Below are 18,322 nucleotides of genomic sequence, written 5' to 3' on the forward strand. Positions count from 1 at the left end.
GACATCGGGTCCTTTAGCTATAGTCATGTTTCCCTGCCGGCAGCCAATGTAGGCATCGGTAGTAGCAAGCCAGGGTCTGCCTAGGATTAACGGATGTCCATCTAGTCGGGTTTTAGGATTAATTACCAGGAAATCTGTGGGATACTCCCATGAATCTACGGAAACCATGACATCATTCAGAGTACCTTCTGGTCGAACCACAGATCGATCTGCCAATTCTAACAAAGTAGAGGTAGGTTCTACTGACGTAATGCCAAGCTTTTGGCAGGTGGAGGTTGTCAAAATGTTGATTGCAGCTCCCAGGTCGACTAGAGCGTTAGTCAGGGTTTGGCCATAGATTTGAACGGTTAGAATTGGGTTCCCAGGATCTTCATATTTGATAGGTGTTTCCTTTCCTGATAATAGGTCGGATAAAGTACCAACTACTTGGACTCTAGGGTTAGTATTTGTATTCCTCCTTGATTTTTTGATGCATAATTCCTTTATGGTTTTCGCATATATAGGAATATCTTGTATAGCTTGGAGGAATGGAATCTTTATATACAAATTTTGTAATTCTCCCAGAATGTCAAAGTCTGGAGGTTGTATAGGTTGAGATATGACTAATCGTTCTGGGAAAGGAGGAGAGGATGTGCTTGCTTGTTTATTGTTTTGCTCTTTGTTTTCATCCTCCCGTTGTGGGGGTTGTTCTACAGGTAACTAATTTTCAATATGAACCATTTTGTCTCCCTCTGTTTCTACTATTCGTCCCGATCTTAACTGAAGATCGTTGCACTCCCTTAGGTCAGACTCAATCTCTGATGTGTCTATGATTTGAATGGATTGGACTGGCCTATTATTAGGATTGGGGTTGGGTTGGGCTGGGAGTTGCGGTCTCAGATTAGAGTGGGAATTTTGTGGTAAGGCTGGCAGAGTTGGTTGAGGGAGTGGGATTGATCCTGCTGGCTGATATGTCAGTCTTGGCCAGCTTGTCTGCCAGGATGAGCCTTGCGAAGTGGAAGGGGTCCACTGTGGAGGATAGGAACTATTCTGCCAATATGGTGGAGGATAAGGGCAGTTTGGCCAACCAAATTGGGACATCCAAGGATTCGGAGTAGGAAACATTTGAGGTGACCAATTTGAAAACGGGGGTTGGGACTGATTTTGCCACATGTTCTGTTGCTGAGTGTTGAACTGCGGGGGTTGAAAAGAAGAGGAGGGGTCTGAAAACATACCTGGTTGCCTAGGCTGCCATTGACGACGCTGGTTAACAAAATATGCTGGTTCTGACTCCTCTTCTGCTTCTTTGTATACTGCCTTCAAACCAGGAAGTGAAGGGTAGCTTTCGGTCAGGTGGTCCTTGGTGCAGATAGCACATATTTGGACTGTATCCAGCGGGCATTCTTTGTGGCTGTGCTTCTTCCTGCATCGTGGGCAAAAGATGGCTAGATTCTGCTCTGCCTCGGCTTGCTTCTGTTTGGCCTGCACAATGTCAAGTTGTGTAGTTAGTGTTCACAGGATATCAGTTTTAAAATTTTCTAGCAAATTTCCAAGTTCCACCCGTGTTACTCCCTCTGTTAATGTTCTGTTATCTCTGGGGAAGTGATCATATTCTGCTGGTTTTATCCTCGTGCTGCCTCTTGAGCTCCTGATACACAGATCAATGATATCAGCAAAATTTTCCTGATAAATGTCTCCTTTCCCCATGATGTTTAACGTTTCGATCCATTGCTCTCTCATACCTCTAATTAATGCAGTTTTCAACACGTTGTCAGGCAGAGGTAGTGATGCATAAGGGGATCTTTGCAAGTTATATTGGAAACGTTCCACATATTCTTCTAAGGTTTCATTTGGTCTGGCTGACATTTGAAAGATTTCATCTTTTAGTTCCCTTGACCTACAATAATCTTGGTATTTCTTTAAAAAGGCTTCTTTCATTTGGTCCCAATTGTTAATAACCCCACCACCTAAGCCCATAAACCATCTCAACGCAGCCCCTTTTAATGTAGAGGGGAACAGTTTCAGTTTCTGGGGATCGGTGGTGTAGTCGTATCCTCTACATAATACATCAAATTCGAACAAGAATGCGTCCGGATCTTCTGATGTGAGGCCATGAAATGTGGGAATATGCTGGAGAGGGATGGCTTTCATGGGTACATTTGCTGCAGAATCTACTATCGGATATTGCAATGTGGAGGTCTGGGTGTTTGGCTGATTCTGCGCCATGGGATCAAATATATGCCAGTAATCTTCAGGAATTTCCAAGAGAGTGTTCCTTGGTTGAGGAGGGGTAGTCTTAACAGGGATTGTCTTGACACCACTCCCTTGATCAGGGATGATAATGGCCCCAACTGTCTGCGGTGAATGAATTCCTTCAACAAGGATTTTCGCAGCGCTTACCTTGTCCGGGCTATTCAAAGGCTGGTTTAATTCAATAGGAGATCTAGGTTCCTCAATTTCCCCTGTTTCTCCTTCTCCTTCACAAAGGTTACTTTGGGTCCCTTCGTGCAATGGTCCAGGAGTCAAATTTTCAATTTCTTGAAAATCCTGCTCCTCTGTTCGACTATGCACCTCAGCAAAAGCTTCGGATGGTGATCCCGAGGCCTGAAGGGAACTAGTAGGCTGTTTAGAATTAGCTTTCTTATATCCTACTGATGGCTGAGAGTCGACTTTCTTGTAGATTTCGTCTATAAAGGTCATTCGTCCAAGGGTCACCGGCCCCTTGGCTTTGGATGGAGGCTTTTGATCTTTTTCTAACTTTTTCTGCTTAGTCATGCACTCCAATTAAACTGCTAAATCCTATTTAACTGGCAATTCTACTAAGAGAGCGGACGGTGGAGCAAGGCTTTTACATGCTCCGTACGCAGGTTCTTACCTTCCGTTTTTAAAATCCAACTCCCTCCTAGCAGATTTGCGCACTACTCTATAAAAGACAAATGGCTATTACTCCTTCCCCGGCAACGGCGCCAAAATGTAGAGCTATAATTAGGGTCTCTCACACCACCAATTATTCCACATTATTAAGTCAATCCGGAATCGTTTTGTTCTTGCAAGGAGTAACTCAATCCGAGGTTGTTCTGTCCAAGTAGTGCTCGGTAGTATAACGTTCTAATAACTTGAAAGGAAACAAACACTAAGCTGTAACTAAACCAATTCAGGAAATGAAATCACACAAGGCAAATGATCAGTCAAGGGTACGGAACCAATAACCCTTCCCTTTAGAAACTGATAAAGAAAGAAAACCAAAGCATGGGCTTATAGGTCAGGGAGCTAGGCAGCGTCTTGCTGGGCTCACGACAACCTTAGGCCTGCTATCACGCAAAAGCAATAAAGGCAGATTGGCGAAAGTAAACTGGAACAACAATTCTTAAAATGGAACAGCAGTAAAGAAATGGAACAGCAGTAATGAAATGGAACAGCAGTAATGAAATGGAACAGCAAACTATCATAAACAGGAAACGTCAATCATATAAAATGGAACAGCAAACCCAAATGGAACAGCAAATCCAAATGGAACAGCAACTCCAAATGGAACAACAAATCCAAATGGAACAACAAATCCCGAAGTATGTACACAGTCTATACTACTGCAGCGATCTGAGAGTAATGTGTGATGTGACTGTGTTTCTGAACAAGATAATATTATCTTCAAGCCTCACAAATACTTATTTCATATGAATCCAATAATGATAACATTCATACCAATAACTTGCTGTAGAAATGGATGCAATTCGAATAGATTCAGTTTGTGTAATACAGAGACGTGAATTAAAGAACTTATTCAGATTCAAATATTAATTAAGAAACATAGTCTATCAGAGAAAAGAGATATCGGATTACTGTAATGAAAGAAATATGCAAACCACACAAATCACCGTATGATACAACAGCGAGTGACTGTCGGAGCTGGGCCCTTGGCTACGATGGTACACTACTTAGAGTTACTTCAGATGTAGAAATGAAGTGAACACCAAATCCTTTATATTGATTGCATTAACAAAAGTGTACAAAATTAGATCTTACAAAAGCTCAGTGATCAAAATCGTTCTGAGTTTTTTTAATTATATTAACAGTCGTCCCCCCACGCTCGGTGGCGTGGTACCTTTATATAACAGAAATGACGGAGATGTCTATATACAAAAGATAAACTTAAAGCAGCGATCCCTCAAGATCGAAGATCCTGAGGGATTCGCTTATTCGTTCGGGTCTCCTCTTTCCTTCTTGCGTTCTCCGTCACGATATCCTGCGTCCTTTTCCTGGATTATTCGGCTCCAATTTTGCTTGATCTTGTCCGCATCCGGTTCCCTGTCGACGGGGCAGCAGTTACTTTCCTTGCGCTTCTCGTTTTTACTCGATAATCCCCTATTTCCGTGTCCTTCTGCATAGAAAACATCGATTATTAGTAATTGAGCTTCGTTTGCCCATTTTCACACAATTTACCAAAACCCTTATGTTTTTAGGCTCAATATGCAGAAAAGATTAGAAATAGTATTGAAAAACCACTAGATTACTTATCAAAAAGCATACCTTCCAGGTGCTCCACAAATAGAAGCACCTCTAACAACATTATTGAAAAAAGATGCATTTTCATGGACTCCAGAAGCAACAAAGGCCTTTGAGCATCTTAAAGAGGCAATGTGCCAAGCACAGGTCTTAGCTACATCAGACTTCACAAAAACCTTTATTGTGGAATGTAATGCTTCAGGAAATGGAATTGGTGCTATTTTAATGCAAGATGAAAGACCCATTGCTTTTGAAAGTCGTCCAATCAAGGGAAAGTTTTTACACAAATCTATTTACGAGAAGGAAATGTTGGCAATACTACATGCACTTAAGAAATGGCGACCCTACCTAATGGTAAGACACTTCAAGGTAAAAATGGATCATGATAGCCTTAAATACTTTTTAGAACAAAGATTATCCTTTGAAGAGCAACAAAAGTGGGTCACAAAGATGTTGGGTTATGACTTTAAAATCATCTACAAAAAAGGGAAGAAAAATGTGGTGGCAGATGCACTCTCAAGAAAGGATGAGGATGTGGAAGCATTGTTGTGCGCCATTTATATTATCCAACCAGATTGGATAAATGAAGCAAGGGAGGAATGGAAGAATGATGAAGAAGTGTGGGCACTTATTCAAAAGTTACGACAAGATTCCAGTACATCTGATACATTTAGTTGGAAAAATGATTCGTTATGGTACAGAGATCGCTTATACCTCTGTAACAATTCCAACTCAAAAAAAATATTGTTATGGAATTACACACTTCTCCCTTAGGAGGGCACTCAATATTTTTAAAAACTTACCAGAGGGTTAAGAAGGAATTTTTTTGGGATGGCCTTAAATCATATATTCAAAAGTTTGTGGCAGAATTTTTGGTTTGCCAACAAAATAAAGTTGAAACAATTAAGACCCCGGGTCTATTACAACCTTTATCCATTCCAAGCCAATGTTGGGAGGAGGTTTCAAGGGATTTTATCATAGGTTTACCCATGTTTGAGGGGAAGTGTGTCATCATGGTGGTAGTTGATAGACTTACCAAGTATGCACACTTTTGTGCATTATCACATCCATTTAAAGCCAGTACAGTTTCTACTGCATTTATGGAAACAATTCAAAAGCTACATGGAAACCCAAAGATTATTGTAAGTGACAGAGATCCCATTTTCACTGGAAATTTTTGGACAGAATTATTTTCTTGTCTTGGTACTCAGTTAGCTCTTAGCTCATCTTATCATCCTCAATCTGATGGGAAAACTGAGATAGTAAACAAATGTTTGGAAGGATATCTTCGTTGCTTTGTATCTGATAAACACATACAATGGGTCAAATGGTTACCTCTGGCTGAAAGGTGGTATAATACTTACTTCCATATAGCAACAAAAATGACCCCATTTATGGCACTTTATGGATATCAGCCACCATCCATCACATCATATTTAAGAGAAAATTCTAAGGTTCAAGCAATGGAACATCACATCAAACATCAACAACAAGTCATCCAACTCTTAAAGGATAACCTCGTGTTGGCACATAATAGAATGAAACAAGAAGCAGATCAACATCATAGAAAAAGAAGTTTTGATGTAGGTGATTGGGTATTCCTACGGCTACAACCATATAAAAAAATTTCCCTCAAGCAAGCTAAGAAGGATAATAAATTATCGCCAAAGTATTATGGTCCGTACAAGGTGTTGCAAAAGATTGGTACTATGGCATACAAATTGGAGCTTCCTGCAACTTCTCAAATGCCCCCGATTTTCCATGTTTCATGTTTAAAGAAGGTTATAGGCGACAAGCTCCCAGTTCAAACAATATTGCCAAAAATTGATGAGGAAGGAAAAATTATATTGGAACCGAAAGCAGTCACAGAAACAAGAACTCGACAACTATGAAATCGATCAATTTCGGAGCATCTCATCAAGTGGGAGAACTTATAATACTATTGTAGTTGTATCCCTTATTAATATTGTTGTGCCCCTATTGTCCCCATATTGTTATTACTGTGCCCCATAGAATCCCTCTATTGTTATTTTTGTGGCTTTATATTATTATTGTTAGGTCGGCTGGGTTATATTGTGACTCCTTAGACTTCTATATATAGAAAGGAGGTTTTGTCATTTGAATCATCGAAGAATTGTTCTTTTGTGTAATGTAAAGGAGGTTGCCCCCTTGAAGAGGCTGAATTCTAAGGCGTTCAACTATCTTTTCTATCTTTTTGTGAGCTATTTCCATAACATTTTCATTGCATTTCAGTCTTGCATTTTCTGGCTGAATAATTGGTTTAATGATGATGATGATGATGATGGTTAACGTCCACTGGGACCAAATTGGTCTATCGGACCTACAATTTTCTTAATTTTTACTTGTCTGGCTCCTCGTCTTTCTTGGCGAAATTGGCGTTGTAGCTTTCTTTCTTTTCTCTACGGTCTTCCAACTTCCTTTGTCTTGCATCTCCTTCATCTCTTCTGGTTCTTGGGACATTGGTGTCTTAGCTTCGCGATCTATTGTGTTCGTTCTTTTGAAAATAGTCGGAGAAGAAGTTTGGTTTAGAAGATCTGCTTCGCTGTTAAATGAAGATTTATTTTCTGCGGTATTCAAATCCTCATAACTGTTGATTTGTTGGGGCAGGCTTTCTCCTTGCTTGTTTTGAGAGTTGTTTCTTTCTTCCTTGATTTCTTGTGACTCAGAGTTTTCTCTAGAATATTCTTCTTTGATGACAGTGTAGTGTTCTTTTTGTGCTCCTTCCCACCATGTAGATCTGTGGTGGTTTTTTCTAGCAAAATTTTTCTCAGAGGCTTTTGGGCAATTTTTGGCTAGATGCCCCATCTCAAAGCACGATCGACATCTGAAGAGGACACTTTCATAATCAAGCTTCTGGTTCCACACATAGTCTTTACTTGTTAGGTTTATTTCAGCTGGGAATCCGGCACTGAAATCCATTTCCACACAAATGCGTGCATAGGTGGTTCTGGCATATTCCTCTGTTTCTGGGCACCTGCAGTAAAATTTCCCAATTGCATTTCCGATGGCTTTTAGCGAGGAGAGATTCCAGAGATGCAAGGGTAGGCTTGGCAATCTCACCCAAACTGGTACTGAGGTTATCACTGCTGTAGAGGGATCGAATGATGGGTTCCATGGTTTCATGAATAGGCCTGATTTTTCCCAAAACCAAGGGCCGGAATCTAGAATACATTGTCTGCTTTCAGGATTTTCAAAATCTACTATAAAGAAACCTCTAGCACAGGGGTAGATATTAATTTCATCAGAAATGATAGGCTTCCATACCTCCGAGATCCAATTGTGGAGTGCTATCAGCCGCGGCCAAAAACCATTGAACCGGCAAATTAGGGCACTTTCAGAGAACTTCAAAGCTTCATCGAGTGAGTCCTGGACCACTTGGATAGTGGGAGCTGGGGCTTCACTCACGATATGGGCAGGAGATTGCCCTCCAGAGGCCGATGAGCCACTAATTATTTTTGCGAAGCTCGGAGCCATATCGCAGATCTGTACCAGATCTATACCGCAGATTCAATTCAATACTGCAGATCTATACCGAAAGCTTAAAAAAAAAAAAAATAAAAAAATCTCTTCCCAATCGTGGAGATCTGAAGAGATACGAAGGGATCTGAAGAGATACCCTTAGCGAACTACATGCCCGCAGATTATATGTATGTATGATACCGCAGATCTACCGCAGAGCTATCGCAGATTATATGTGTGGTAGAGACGGATACTCATTTATATCAGTCATAGTCAAAAGATAACCACTTAGAATATCTTAGAAATTTCCACAAAGAAATCTGAGTTTACTTGTTGGTTCACTGTGGTATTATAACAGTTGGTAGACAATATATTGTAGGTGTTTCTCTTCCAAATTGTGATTAAAATAACAAGCACAATACTAAGCATACATAAAAGAGATATTCAAGAACAGCTGATATACACCTTGCATTAAATTTAAAAGTGCACAAACCATTGAAAGTATACAGTCCAACAATAGTATGATTTCTGAGGTTTGAAATGATGATTGCTTATCAAATTTATCTAAATTTCCATTGATGGATTGCTTACTTAGCTAAGACAGATACTTTTATGGAGCATCTAAAAGCATGTTTTATTGTTTAAACTTTATGATACACCTAAATCATACACTATGATCTCATTTTAGTTTAATTAATTGTGATGATGTTGATTATAATGTTACATGAGGTTTCATGATTCAAGGTTAATTGCATATATTGGATAAAGTAGTCTAAGGAGAAATGGAAAGGAGAAACTTGCAAATTTTCTAATGATGATAACTAATGTGATTACGGCCAACTTGGATCAGATAAGATGTGTACATGACAACATCTATAATAGTTTTTCCCTCTAATGGGAGAGCCACATTGTAAAGTTTTCCATAGGTGACTAACTATGAATTATGGATAACAAGATGTATGATCAGGCAAGTTTATTATGTTTATGTCTTAAAACAGGAAATGATAAATGGATTACATTTGGTAGGCATATTAATCAATTTATTTATTGGGTATTACCCAAGTTGGGGAATAGTAACAACATTTCCAAAGTATATCAATGCTGTGCTTTTAAGAGAGGAGGAAAAGAAACCACAATGACTGGAGGTGAGAAATTAAATTCAATTTAATAAAATAGAATGAAGTGAAGAAGTTTCCATTTTTGAAGCTAGTAGACATGGAATATTAGGAAATTAAGACTAGGAATATATATATATATATATATATATATATATATATATATATATATATATATATATATATATATAGATATATATATATATATATATAGATATAGATATAGATATAGATATAGATATAGATATAGATATAGATATATATATATATATATATATATATATATCAGGTAGGAGGAAATGAAAGGATGTTCTATCAAGAAGAAAGTTCTTTTAAGGGTATTGATGAGTGGACCGAGAAACATGATTGGTAATGGTCATAGTGATGATCTACATAGTTTAATAGTTGAAGTATAGAAGGAATGTTGCTAGAAATTTTATAAGGATACCTTGAGAGGGATTGTGTACATATTGACAAAAGAAGTGAGAGTGAATTAATAGAGGTTGTACTTGACTGATTTCCACTCATTATTTCATGAGTGGGACTTCACATAGAGAAACTTATTAAGTTTTCCTCCCATAGTGTTAAAAGAGGTTGTTTCCACAGAACAACACATTTAAATTTTTCATGGACAATGATGGTAGTAGTGTTTCCAACTGTTTCAAAATCTAAAATAAAGATACTATTTAATGAGCAAGAATCTCTTGTCCAACTTGAAGAAGGGTGAATTTACAATAAAGCAATCAAGTGGCATTGAGATAGGAACTTGACGAGATAAGAAAATATTTTTGTAGATGAAAATGATAATTGTTAAGTGATGTATGTATAAGTCAACATGGATCAACAAACCCTCATGCAAGTAAATTAAGCATGATATAAAATTAAATCATGATGACCTAGTGTTTATATGCAATTGCATATAGCGGTATTTTAATTGGTAAGTCAAAGGGTAAATGGATGTAAAACCAAGGGATTTTAATATTGAGATAGATGATTTAAATAATGATTGTATGACTAGTAATATCTTAACAATGAATTTCACCAAAATTTCCTTGGGAAGGAAGAATATATGATGAGAGATTAGGACTCAAGATGATGAGGCTCATGTGAAATTTAACGATGTACTTAGATGATTATACCTATGGTGTAAATGGTCAACTTCCTAGTTGGAAGAAGTATTGAAAAAGTAATTGGTATCTTGATGAAAACATAACACTAATAACACTGATGAGATAACATAGATCCTAGATGGATGTTGATTAATCTTAGTTCATAGTTGAATGTCTGTAAAGTAAATGAAATTGATTTTTCTGATGAATCATGATAAGAATGCTTATAGAGTATTATTCTATATTTGATAAGTATTGAGATGTTTCTCATATTGATGATATGATGGTATAAGGGTAATCATGCACATGTGGTTCATATTTATATAGTTGTTAAAATAGTGATGATGTATCCTTAGGATGATGATGATATGCATAGGTATTATGATGTTATGTCAAGGTATATTGAAATATTCATTTACTACGTGATGATAGGCATTTAATGTTAAATACTCATGATGGATATGATATGCATAATGTGGCATAGGAATTATGATGCTATAATATGAGGTTTATTGACATGTGATTAGTCATGATATGTCTTTGATGCAAATATTTTGATGTTATAATTTATGAGGGTATTTCATAAGGTGAAGCATGTGATAGTTGCATACAAATTTATGACATGCATGAGCATGCAATTCGTTATTATTCATAATGTTGCAATTAACAATGATGAATGTTCTCATGATGACATGCAAGACTTGGCATGTGGATTATTTTCTATGATGCTATTATAGTATGGCTAATGCATTGGTTGCATGTTGAGGTGTGATGATTCACAGGACTCCACAAATGGGCCGAGAGGGCTGGTTTATTTGATGATCTCGTGCGAGCCCATACACATGAAGGAGAATAAGTAACACGATATGGGTTGGGGACAAACTTAATCAACACTACATATGCCAGTGGTTCCTTTGTCTTGTGTAGCTCTTGATGGATAGCTCTTGAAGGGCTATGGGACCATCTTGAGGAGGCCAAATGCCTGATGTTCTAGGCTAGGTGTCTGTTATTGGATTTGGATGCCGAAGTCTGGTGGGGGTGTAAGGACTTCGATGCCTGGGGTTGTGCACCTTAGTAGTTGTGGAGGGAGTGGGCCAACCTTGCGAGATGCCTGGAGTCATTGAGTACCGTACCGGATGCCTGCCTTGGGGCAGATGAGGTTTGAGTCAGGCGCGAGCCTTGGACTAGGATATAGATCGGGGAGGCTTATGCCTGGTTCCAAAAGTGGGAAAAATGACAGAGATTCCTTGAGATTTCCCAAGTGTTGTGAAACTTTTGATGCTTGCTGGTTATACTAGTTCAGCAGAGGGTGTAGGGAAAACATGAAGTAATAAATAACTATATGTAATGTCCCTTAATAATAAATAATAAATAATTCAACTTAACTTCGGGACGAAGTTCCTTAAAGTGGGGAAGTATGTAATGTCCCTTAATAATAAATAATAAATAATAATAAAAATAATAAATAATATAATATAATATAATATTAAAATACAAGAAAATAAATAATAAACAATAAATAAAAGAATAGTAATAGTAAATAAATAATAAATAATAATAAAATAATAAATAACAATACTAAAGCTCTAAATAAATATAAAAAGAAATAAAACAAGAAAGCAGTAAAAATCAGTAAAGCTATCAAAAAGTAAAAACAAAAGAAATAAAACAAGAAAGCAATAAAGTTGCATGTAGACATATGGAGTGTGTGCATGTGGTTCTCCTTCCAATGTTTGCTCTATTTAATAGATGGTGAGGAAGATGAGAGGCATTCCATCATTCCATCATTCCATCATTCCATGATACCATCATTCCATGATTCCATCATTCCATGATACCATCATTCCAAGATTTTATCATTCATTATCTTGGGATAATAATGTTCCAAGAGAAAGGATTCCCTGGAAGTAGTACGTTGATTGAGGGCTCGGGGGTGGCCAGTTGTAGCAAGACTTTGCTTAATTGAGCCTACGGTTGGGTGGAGAGTCGTCCCCAAAACCTTGTTGCAGTTAGCATACTTCAACTGAAATCACAGGTAAGTGTCGCTACTCATAGTTTTGAACTTTGATGTTAATTAGTTAATAATTGCATGTTGATTATAAATTACTTGATTTATCTAAATAATTACAGGTTTATTTTGGGTTTGTTACAACAACAATGGCGAGGATATGTGTGAATTGGGACTAAGAAAAAGGTTATACATTCTCATAGATGTGGCTCATGCCATAGAATATCTTCATCATTATTCTTATGTGCAACCAGTGCATTGTGATATAAAGCCTAGCAATGTGTTTCTGGATGAAGACATGATAGGCCATGTAACAGATTTTGGCATTCAAGGTTAATTGGTGCAACCTCTGGTGATTCGCTTACTTCAACACTTGAAATTTTTCACGAGCTATATTGATCTAGGTTGGGATTTTTAACAAATTCAATTTACTTTTGATTCCTCATTAACAATTTTATATAGTCTAGTGGAGTAAAATCTTATGATTTTTTTTTTTAATGCACAGTATGGATGGGGTCGGGAAATTTCCACAAAAGGAGATGTTTATAGGTACAACATTTTATTATTAGATATGCTTACTAGAAAGAAACCAGCTAGTGACATGTTTGTTAATGACTGAAATTTGCACCAGTGGGTGAATTTGGCATTTCCAAACAACGTGAATGAGGAATTGACAACAATATTTTTAGTCGGCTGGCTAGAGATGAATTTTATGAAAATAATGTACACAAATTGTCTACTTTATTTTTCTATGGATTAGTTTTCTTTGTTCGAAAGATTCACCTACTGAAATACCAACTATGAGAGATGTGGTAATGATGTTGGAGACTCTCAAAGTAGATTTGGTGCAGAATGTAGATTTTTCTGGGAGATTAAGAAAAAATAGGTATGATTTTCTTGGCAATACAAATGTATCGAGGAATGATGCCTTTGCATCAATGATAATTGTTCTTTTACATTTTAGTTTGTTAATATTGTAACAACAAAATGTTCTGACCTTTCCTATTATTATTACAATAGCCAAAAAGAATAAATTACTTCTCGTTATTCAAGAAAATATACATTATTGTGTTACAATATCTACACGTGATTATTGGAAACAAGAAAATTTTATGCTTTCGCAATACTATGTTGGATGGATCGCAATGTACATTTTGTTTAATTTATTCCAAACTTATTATTTGATCCGAATTGGATAATTATATTGATTTTCATCCATCTCGATGCATTTGGAGTGGAAAAAGTGGAAGAAACCACTCACGGGACCGTTTTTACTGTCGGGACCAAGTTTGGCGAAATAGGGTCTGAAACCTTCCAAGAGCATTTTGAGGCATCAAACAACGTTTTTTGGGGGTAAAAATTTTCTGCTTTTGTGTTGCAGCTTTTCATATTATTCTACAAACAAATACCTTTCCAATAGCGCAAGAAACACGTCAATCAGATTTCATATCCAAAAATTATGCCACTCAAAAATTTACCTTTTTGTTTCCAAAACCCTGACGTTAACGTTTAAGTTATTTGTCGTCGCTCATTAATTCTCCAAAACATTCGTCATTCATTAATTGACTAATTAATTCTCCAAAACATTCATTGTTCATTAATTGACTAATTAATTCTCTAAAACATTCATTAATTGACTAATTTATTCTCCAAAACATTTGTCGTTCATTAATTGACTAATTTATTAGGGTTTCAAAGGTAGACGTTGAACAATGAGTCTAGTTGTAGTTTTCTCACGATTGGTGTGCATATGCGATTGAAATGAATACACCACTTCCATCCTCCCCACAACGACGTGACAATTCAGCCCTTTCACCTTTACTTTTTCGCTGTATAAATACCTCTGTGAAGCCCCACCTAAAACCACAAATCTCCCCTGCATCTTGGCTTCCCATTGTTGATTCGCTCGGCTCCCTATTTGGAAACTAGCTGTTTTTGTGAAAAACAAACCCCACCCTGCTCTCTCTCCATTGCCACATTTCCCCTCTCCCTCCCTGCTATTACATTTTAATTTTTTCCATTTCAATCACCATTCCGTTTCTCATTTTTATTTTTGCTATTCTGTTTCTATCCTTCAATTTTTCTTCCTCCTCGTCTCCTCACTCATTTCATGATGATCAGGTACCACTATTAGTGTTCAAGAAGCTAATCGCCAGTGATCCCCATCACTGCATTACCGATTGGATTCATGTCAACCAATTGTGCAATTGGACTGCGGTTACCTATAGCTGCCGTCATCCACACAGATTGGTGGCCCTCAACCTTAGCTCCATGGATCTGGCTGGCTCCATCTCCCCTTGCCTTGGCAATTGTCCTTTCTCTGATCACTCGATCTCTCAGGAATGCGCTCCATGGTGATATTCCACCTCAATTGGAATGTCTCTTTTGTTTGAGGAAGCTCTGGCTCGACTACAATGACTTGGAAGGAAATATCCCAAGTCAACTCAACGGCTGCAAAAATTTGGTTTCCCTGGCGCTTTCGTTCAACAATCTGAACAGTAATATCTCTCGAGAGTTGCGTTCTCTCCAACATTTGCAAGATCTTTACTTGGGAGGAAACAGTCTCACAGGTACCGTTCCCTCTTCCTTAGGAAATCTTTCAGCATTGATTATGTTAGACCTGTCAATGAACAATCTCACAGGTGCTATTCCACCCCAATTGGGTCTTCTCATTAGATTAAAAGGATTTTTACTTCATACCAATGAATTTTTAGGAAACATTCCCTCTTCTCTCTCAAATATCTCTACCTTGATTGGTTTATTCATTTGCACAGATAAATTGACTGGTAGCATTCCAAAAGAATTAGGCTTGTTGACCAATTTGCAAATACTTTATTTATTTGAAAATAAATTGTCATCCACCCTACCCACTTCATTGTCAAATCTTTCCTCTTTGGTTGATTTGCAAATAGCTACAAACAAACTCACTGGCCGCATTCCAAAAGAGTTGGGCCTTCTCACCAATCTCTGAAAACTTTACCTGTATGAAAATGACCTGTCAGGGATGATTCCCAATTCTTTTTCAAATATGTCCTCTATGGTAGATTTGCAATTCTGCACAAACAAACTCAAAGGCAACATTCCTCAAGAATTGGGGCTGCTCTCCAATTTGCAAATCCTTTCCATGTATGAGAATCAATTGTCGGGCACCATTCCTGCTTCGTTGTTAAATATGTTCAAGTTGAGTAAACTTGCTTTATGGGGAAATCAACAAAGTGGAAACCTACAAAATTCCATCGGAAATTGTTCAAAACTTACCGAATTGGATCTAAGTTTTAACAAGTTGAGTGGGAGAGTGCTAATAGAGTTGGGTAGATTATCACTTCTTAAACTACTAGCCTTACAATCCAATTAGCTTGATAGTGGCAACACTTCAAACATGCCTTTTCTTGTAGATCTTACCAATTGTTCTCACTTGGAAAAATTACTTCTCTACAACAATAAACTAAGTGGTGTCTTGCCCCTTGGCATAGGAAAACTTTCTACAAATTTGTCTCTGTTGGCATTGTCAAAAAATAAAATAAAATTAAACATCCCTCCGCACATTGCCAATCTTAGTAGCATATCCTCTCTAAATTTAGCTACAAATATTTTAAATGACACCATTCCACATTTAGGAAACCTTGAAAAATTAGAAAGATTGCAATTGAGCAACAATATATTAGAAGGAAACATTCTTGATGGCTTTGAACAATTACAACACCTTGGTCTCTTAGACATCAGCAATAACGTACTGTTTGGAAATATTCCCAATTCCCTTTCCTTTCCTTAAACAACTAAGAATACTCCATCTTCATCACAACAAGTTATCTGAAATCATACCTTCCAACTTAGGAGATTGTATAAATTTGGAATTGTTGGACTTGTCTTACAATAGACTCACCGGAAATATACCACATGAAATTGCTAAAATTTCTAATTTACAGTTCTATTTGAATTTGTCTTGGAATTTACTAGAAGGTTCTTTGCCCAAGGAGATTGGTAAAATTGCAATGGCTCAAGCTATAGACATTTCTGCCAATCAGTTGACAGGAGTCATTCCTGCTGAACATGAAGCTGCAGTGAACTAAAATCATTGAATTTATCTCAAAATTCCTTAAAAGGCTCTATTCCATATCCAATTGGAAATTTACAGAGTCTCATGTAGCTGGATCTCTCTTCCAACTCCTTATCAGGGACAATGCCAGTTACTCTCAATAAGTTGAAGATGCTTCAGTATTTGAATTTGTCTTTTAACAATCTCATAGGGGAAATACCAAAAGGCTCTTTTTTGGCAAATCAAACAATTATCATCTCCTTAATTGGAAATCCTAGTCTTTGTGGACCACAAGAATTCCAATTGCCTACATGTCAAACTCCAAGAGGTCATTTTGCATTTGTAAAAAGGGTAGTATTCCCAGTGAGTGGAGTTATTGCTTTTATATTATGTTGTCTACTTTTGGGATACCTTTGGAAAGGGAATCTGTGTATACAAAACTTTGTTTCCTCACCAGCCATTATCCAATGGTTAGAGCACCCAAGGATCTCATATCAAGAGCTTCACATAGCAACTAATGGATTTGCTGAGGCCAATTTGCTAGGAGCAGGGAATTTTGGTTTAGTTTATAAAGGAATTTTGAGTGATGGCACAATTGTTGCTGTGAAAGTCTTCCAGTTGCAAGATGACAATGTTGAAAAGAATTTTAAATCAGAATGTGGTGTATTGCAAAAGGTTTGACATCAGAATCTGGTGAGAATCATCACCTCATGTTCCAACTCTCATGTAAAAGGATTAGTGTTCCAATTTATGTCTAATGGAAGCTTGGAGAAGCAATTGTATCATAATAGAGATGACAATAATGGTGAATATGTATGTGAAATGGGACTGGAAACACGATTGGACATTGCCATAGATGTGGCCCATGCCATGGAATACCTTCATCATGATTCTTTTGTGCAAGTAGTGCATTGTGATTTAAAAACTAGCAATGTACTTTTGGATGAAGACATGATAGGCCATGTAACAGACTTTGGTATTGCAAAATTAATTGATGCAAATTTCACAGATTCACTTACTTCAACACCTTTTATGAAGGATCCATATGCTACATTGCTCCAGGTATGACATTTTAGAATGTTAACTTTACTTGTCTTTAATAATCAACAATATTTGTATGTGTCGGTTTAATAAATTTGATGAAGATTGTCTTCAATGCAGAGTATGGATTGGGTGAGCCAGTTTCTACCAAAGGAGATATTTACAACGATGGCATTTTGTTATTAGAAATGCTTATTAGAAAACGACCAACTAGTGACATGTTTTCTGGAGACTTAAACTTGCACAAGTGGGTGAAGCTAGCATTTCCAAACAAAGTCAAGGAGGTAATTGACCATTATCTTTTTAGTGAAGTGGATGAAAATGAATTTGAAGAAAATGCTCTACACCAATGCCTACTTTCTTTGTTACATGTTGGTTTGCTTTGTTCAAGTGATTCACCTAATGACCGACCAACTATGAGAGATGTGGTAATGGTGTTGAAGAACCTTAGAGATGATTTGGGGGCAAATGCAGTTGCTTCGAAGAGATTAAGAAAAAGAATGTCCAATTTGCTTAGCAATATAAATGTACCAAGAAATGATGTGTGTGCATCAAATGCCCAAAGTTCTTCTACATTTAGTTTGTAAAAATTTCAATGCCTAGAGATTGTAGTATTGTCATCATCTTCTTTATCAAATTTTGTTATGTTTATATCTATTTATGATAATTTTCAATATAAAAATTATATTCTCTTGTAATACAATGTTATGTGATTTACTACTTTACATTTAATTTGATTTATATTATATATCCATGATGTTAATATTCTTATAACAGTAAATATATTGTAGAAATATTAACAAACTATTTATATTTTTAAGTAATGATTTATTTTTTAATAAAAAAAATTATAACCACAATCTTCAATCCAATCAATTAATTTATTAACATTATTTTCAATTATTAAATAATATTTTGTTAATATATATTCTTTATGTATTATTCTAAGATGTTGAAATTTAATTTATTTATAATTAAAAACGTTTTTATATTTTTAATAAAAGTAAAATAAAAATGAATGAACTTACTAAAAACTATATGAAATAAAATT

At 36.6% G+C, this 18,322-nt stretch overlaps 2 protein-coding genes across 2 annotated transcripts; both read left to right on the plus strand.

Moving 5' to 3' along the window:
- The first annotated feature begins 16,374 nt into the window (after positions 1 to 16,374).
- On the plus strand, positions 16,375 to 16,911 carry LOC149209702 (putative LRR receptor-like serine/threonine-protein kinase At3g47570). Its single transcript, XM_089398712.1, has one exon. The coding sequence runs from the start codon at positions 16,375 to 16,377 to the stop codon at positions 16,909 to 16,911; it is 537 nt and encodes a 178-aa protein (XP_089254838.1).
- Positions 16,912 to 16,980: 69 nt separating this feature from the next.
- Positions 16,981 to 17,858, plus strand: LOC149209703 (receptor kinase-like protein Xa21). Its single transcript, XM_089398713.1, has 2 exons — positions 16,981 to 17,292; positions 17,376 to 17,858. The coding sequence occupies exons 1-2, from the start codon at positions 16,981 to 16,983 to the stop codon at positions 17,856 to 17,858; spliced, it is 795 nt and encodes a 264-aa protein (XP_089254839.1).
- Positions 17,859 to 18,322: the final 464 nt, after the last annotated feature.

Source organism: Pinus tabuliformis, chromosome 1_2 (genome assembly GCF_031772625.1).
Source record: "Pinus tabuliformis cultivar Carrire ecotype Pingquan chromosome 1_2, CPIR1, whole genome shotgun sequence".
In the NCBI taxonomy this organism is placed as follows: domain Eukaryota; kingdom Viridiplantae; phylum Streptophyta; class Pinopsida; order Pinales; family Pinaceae; genus Pinus; species Pinus tabuliformis.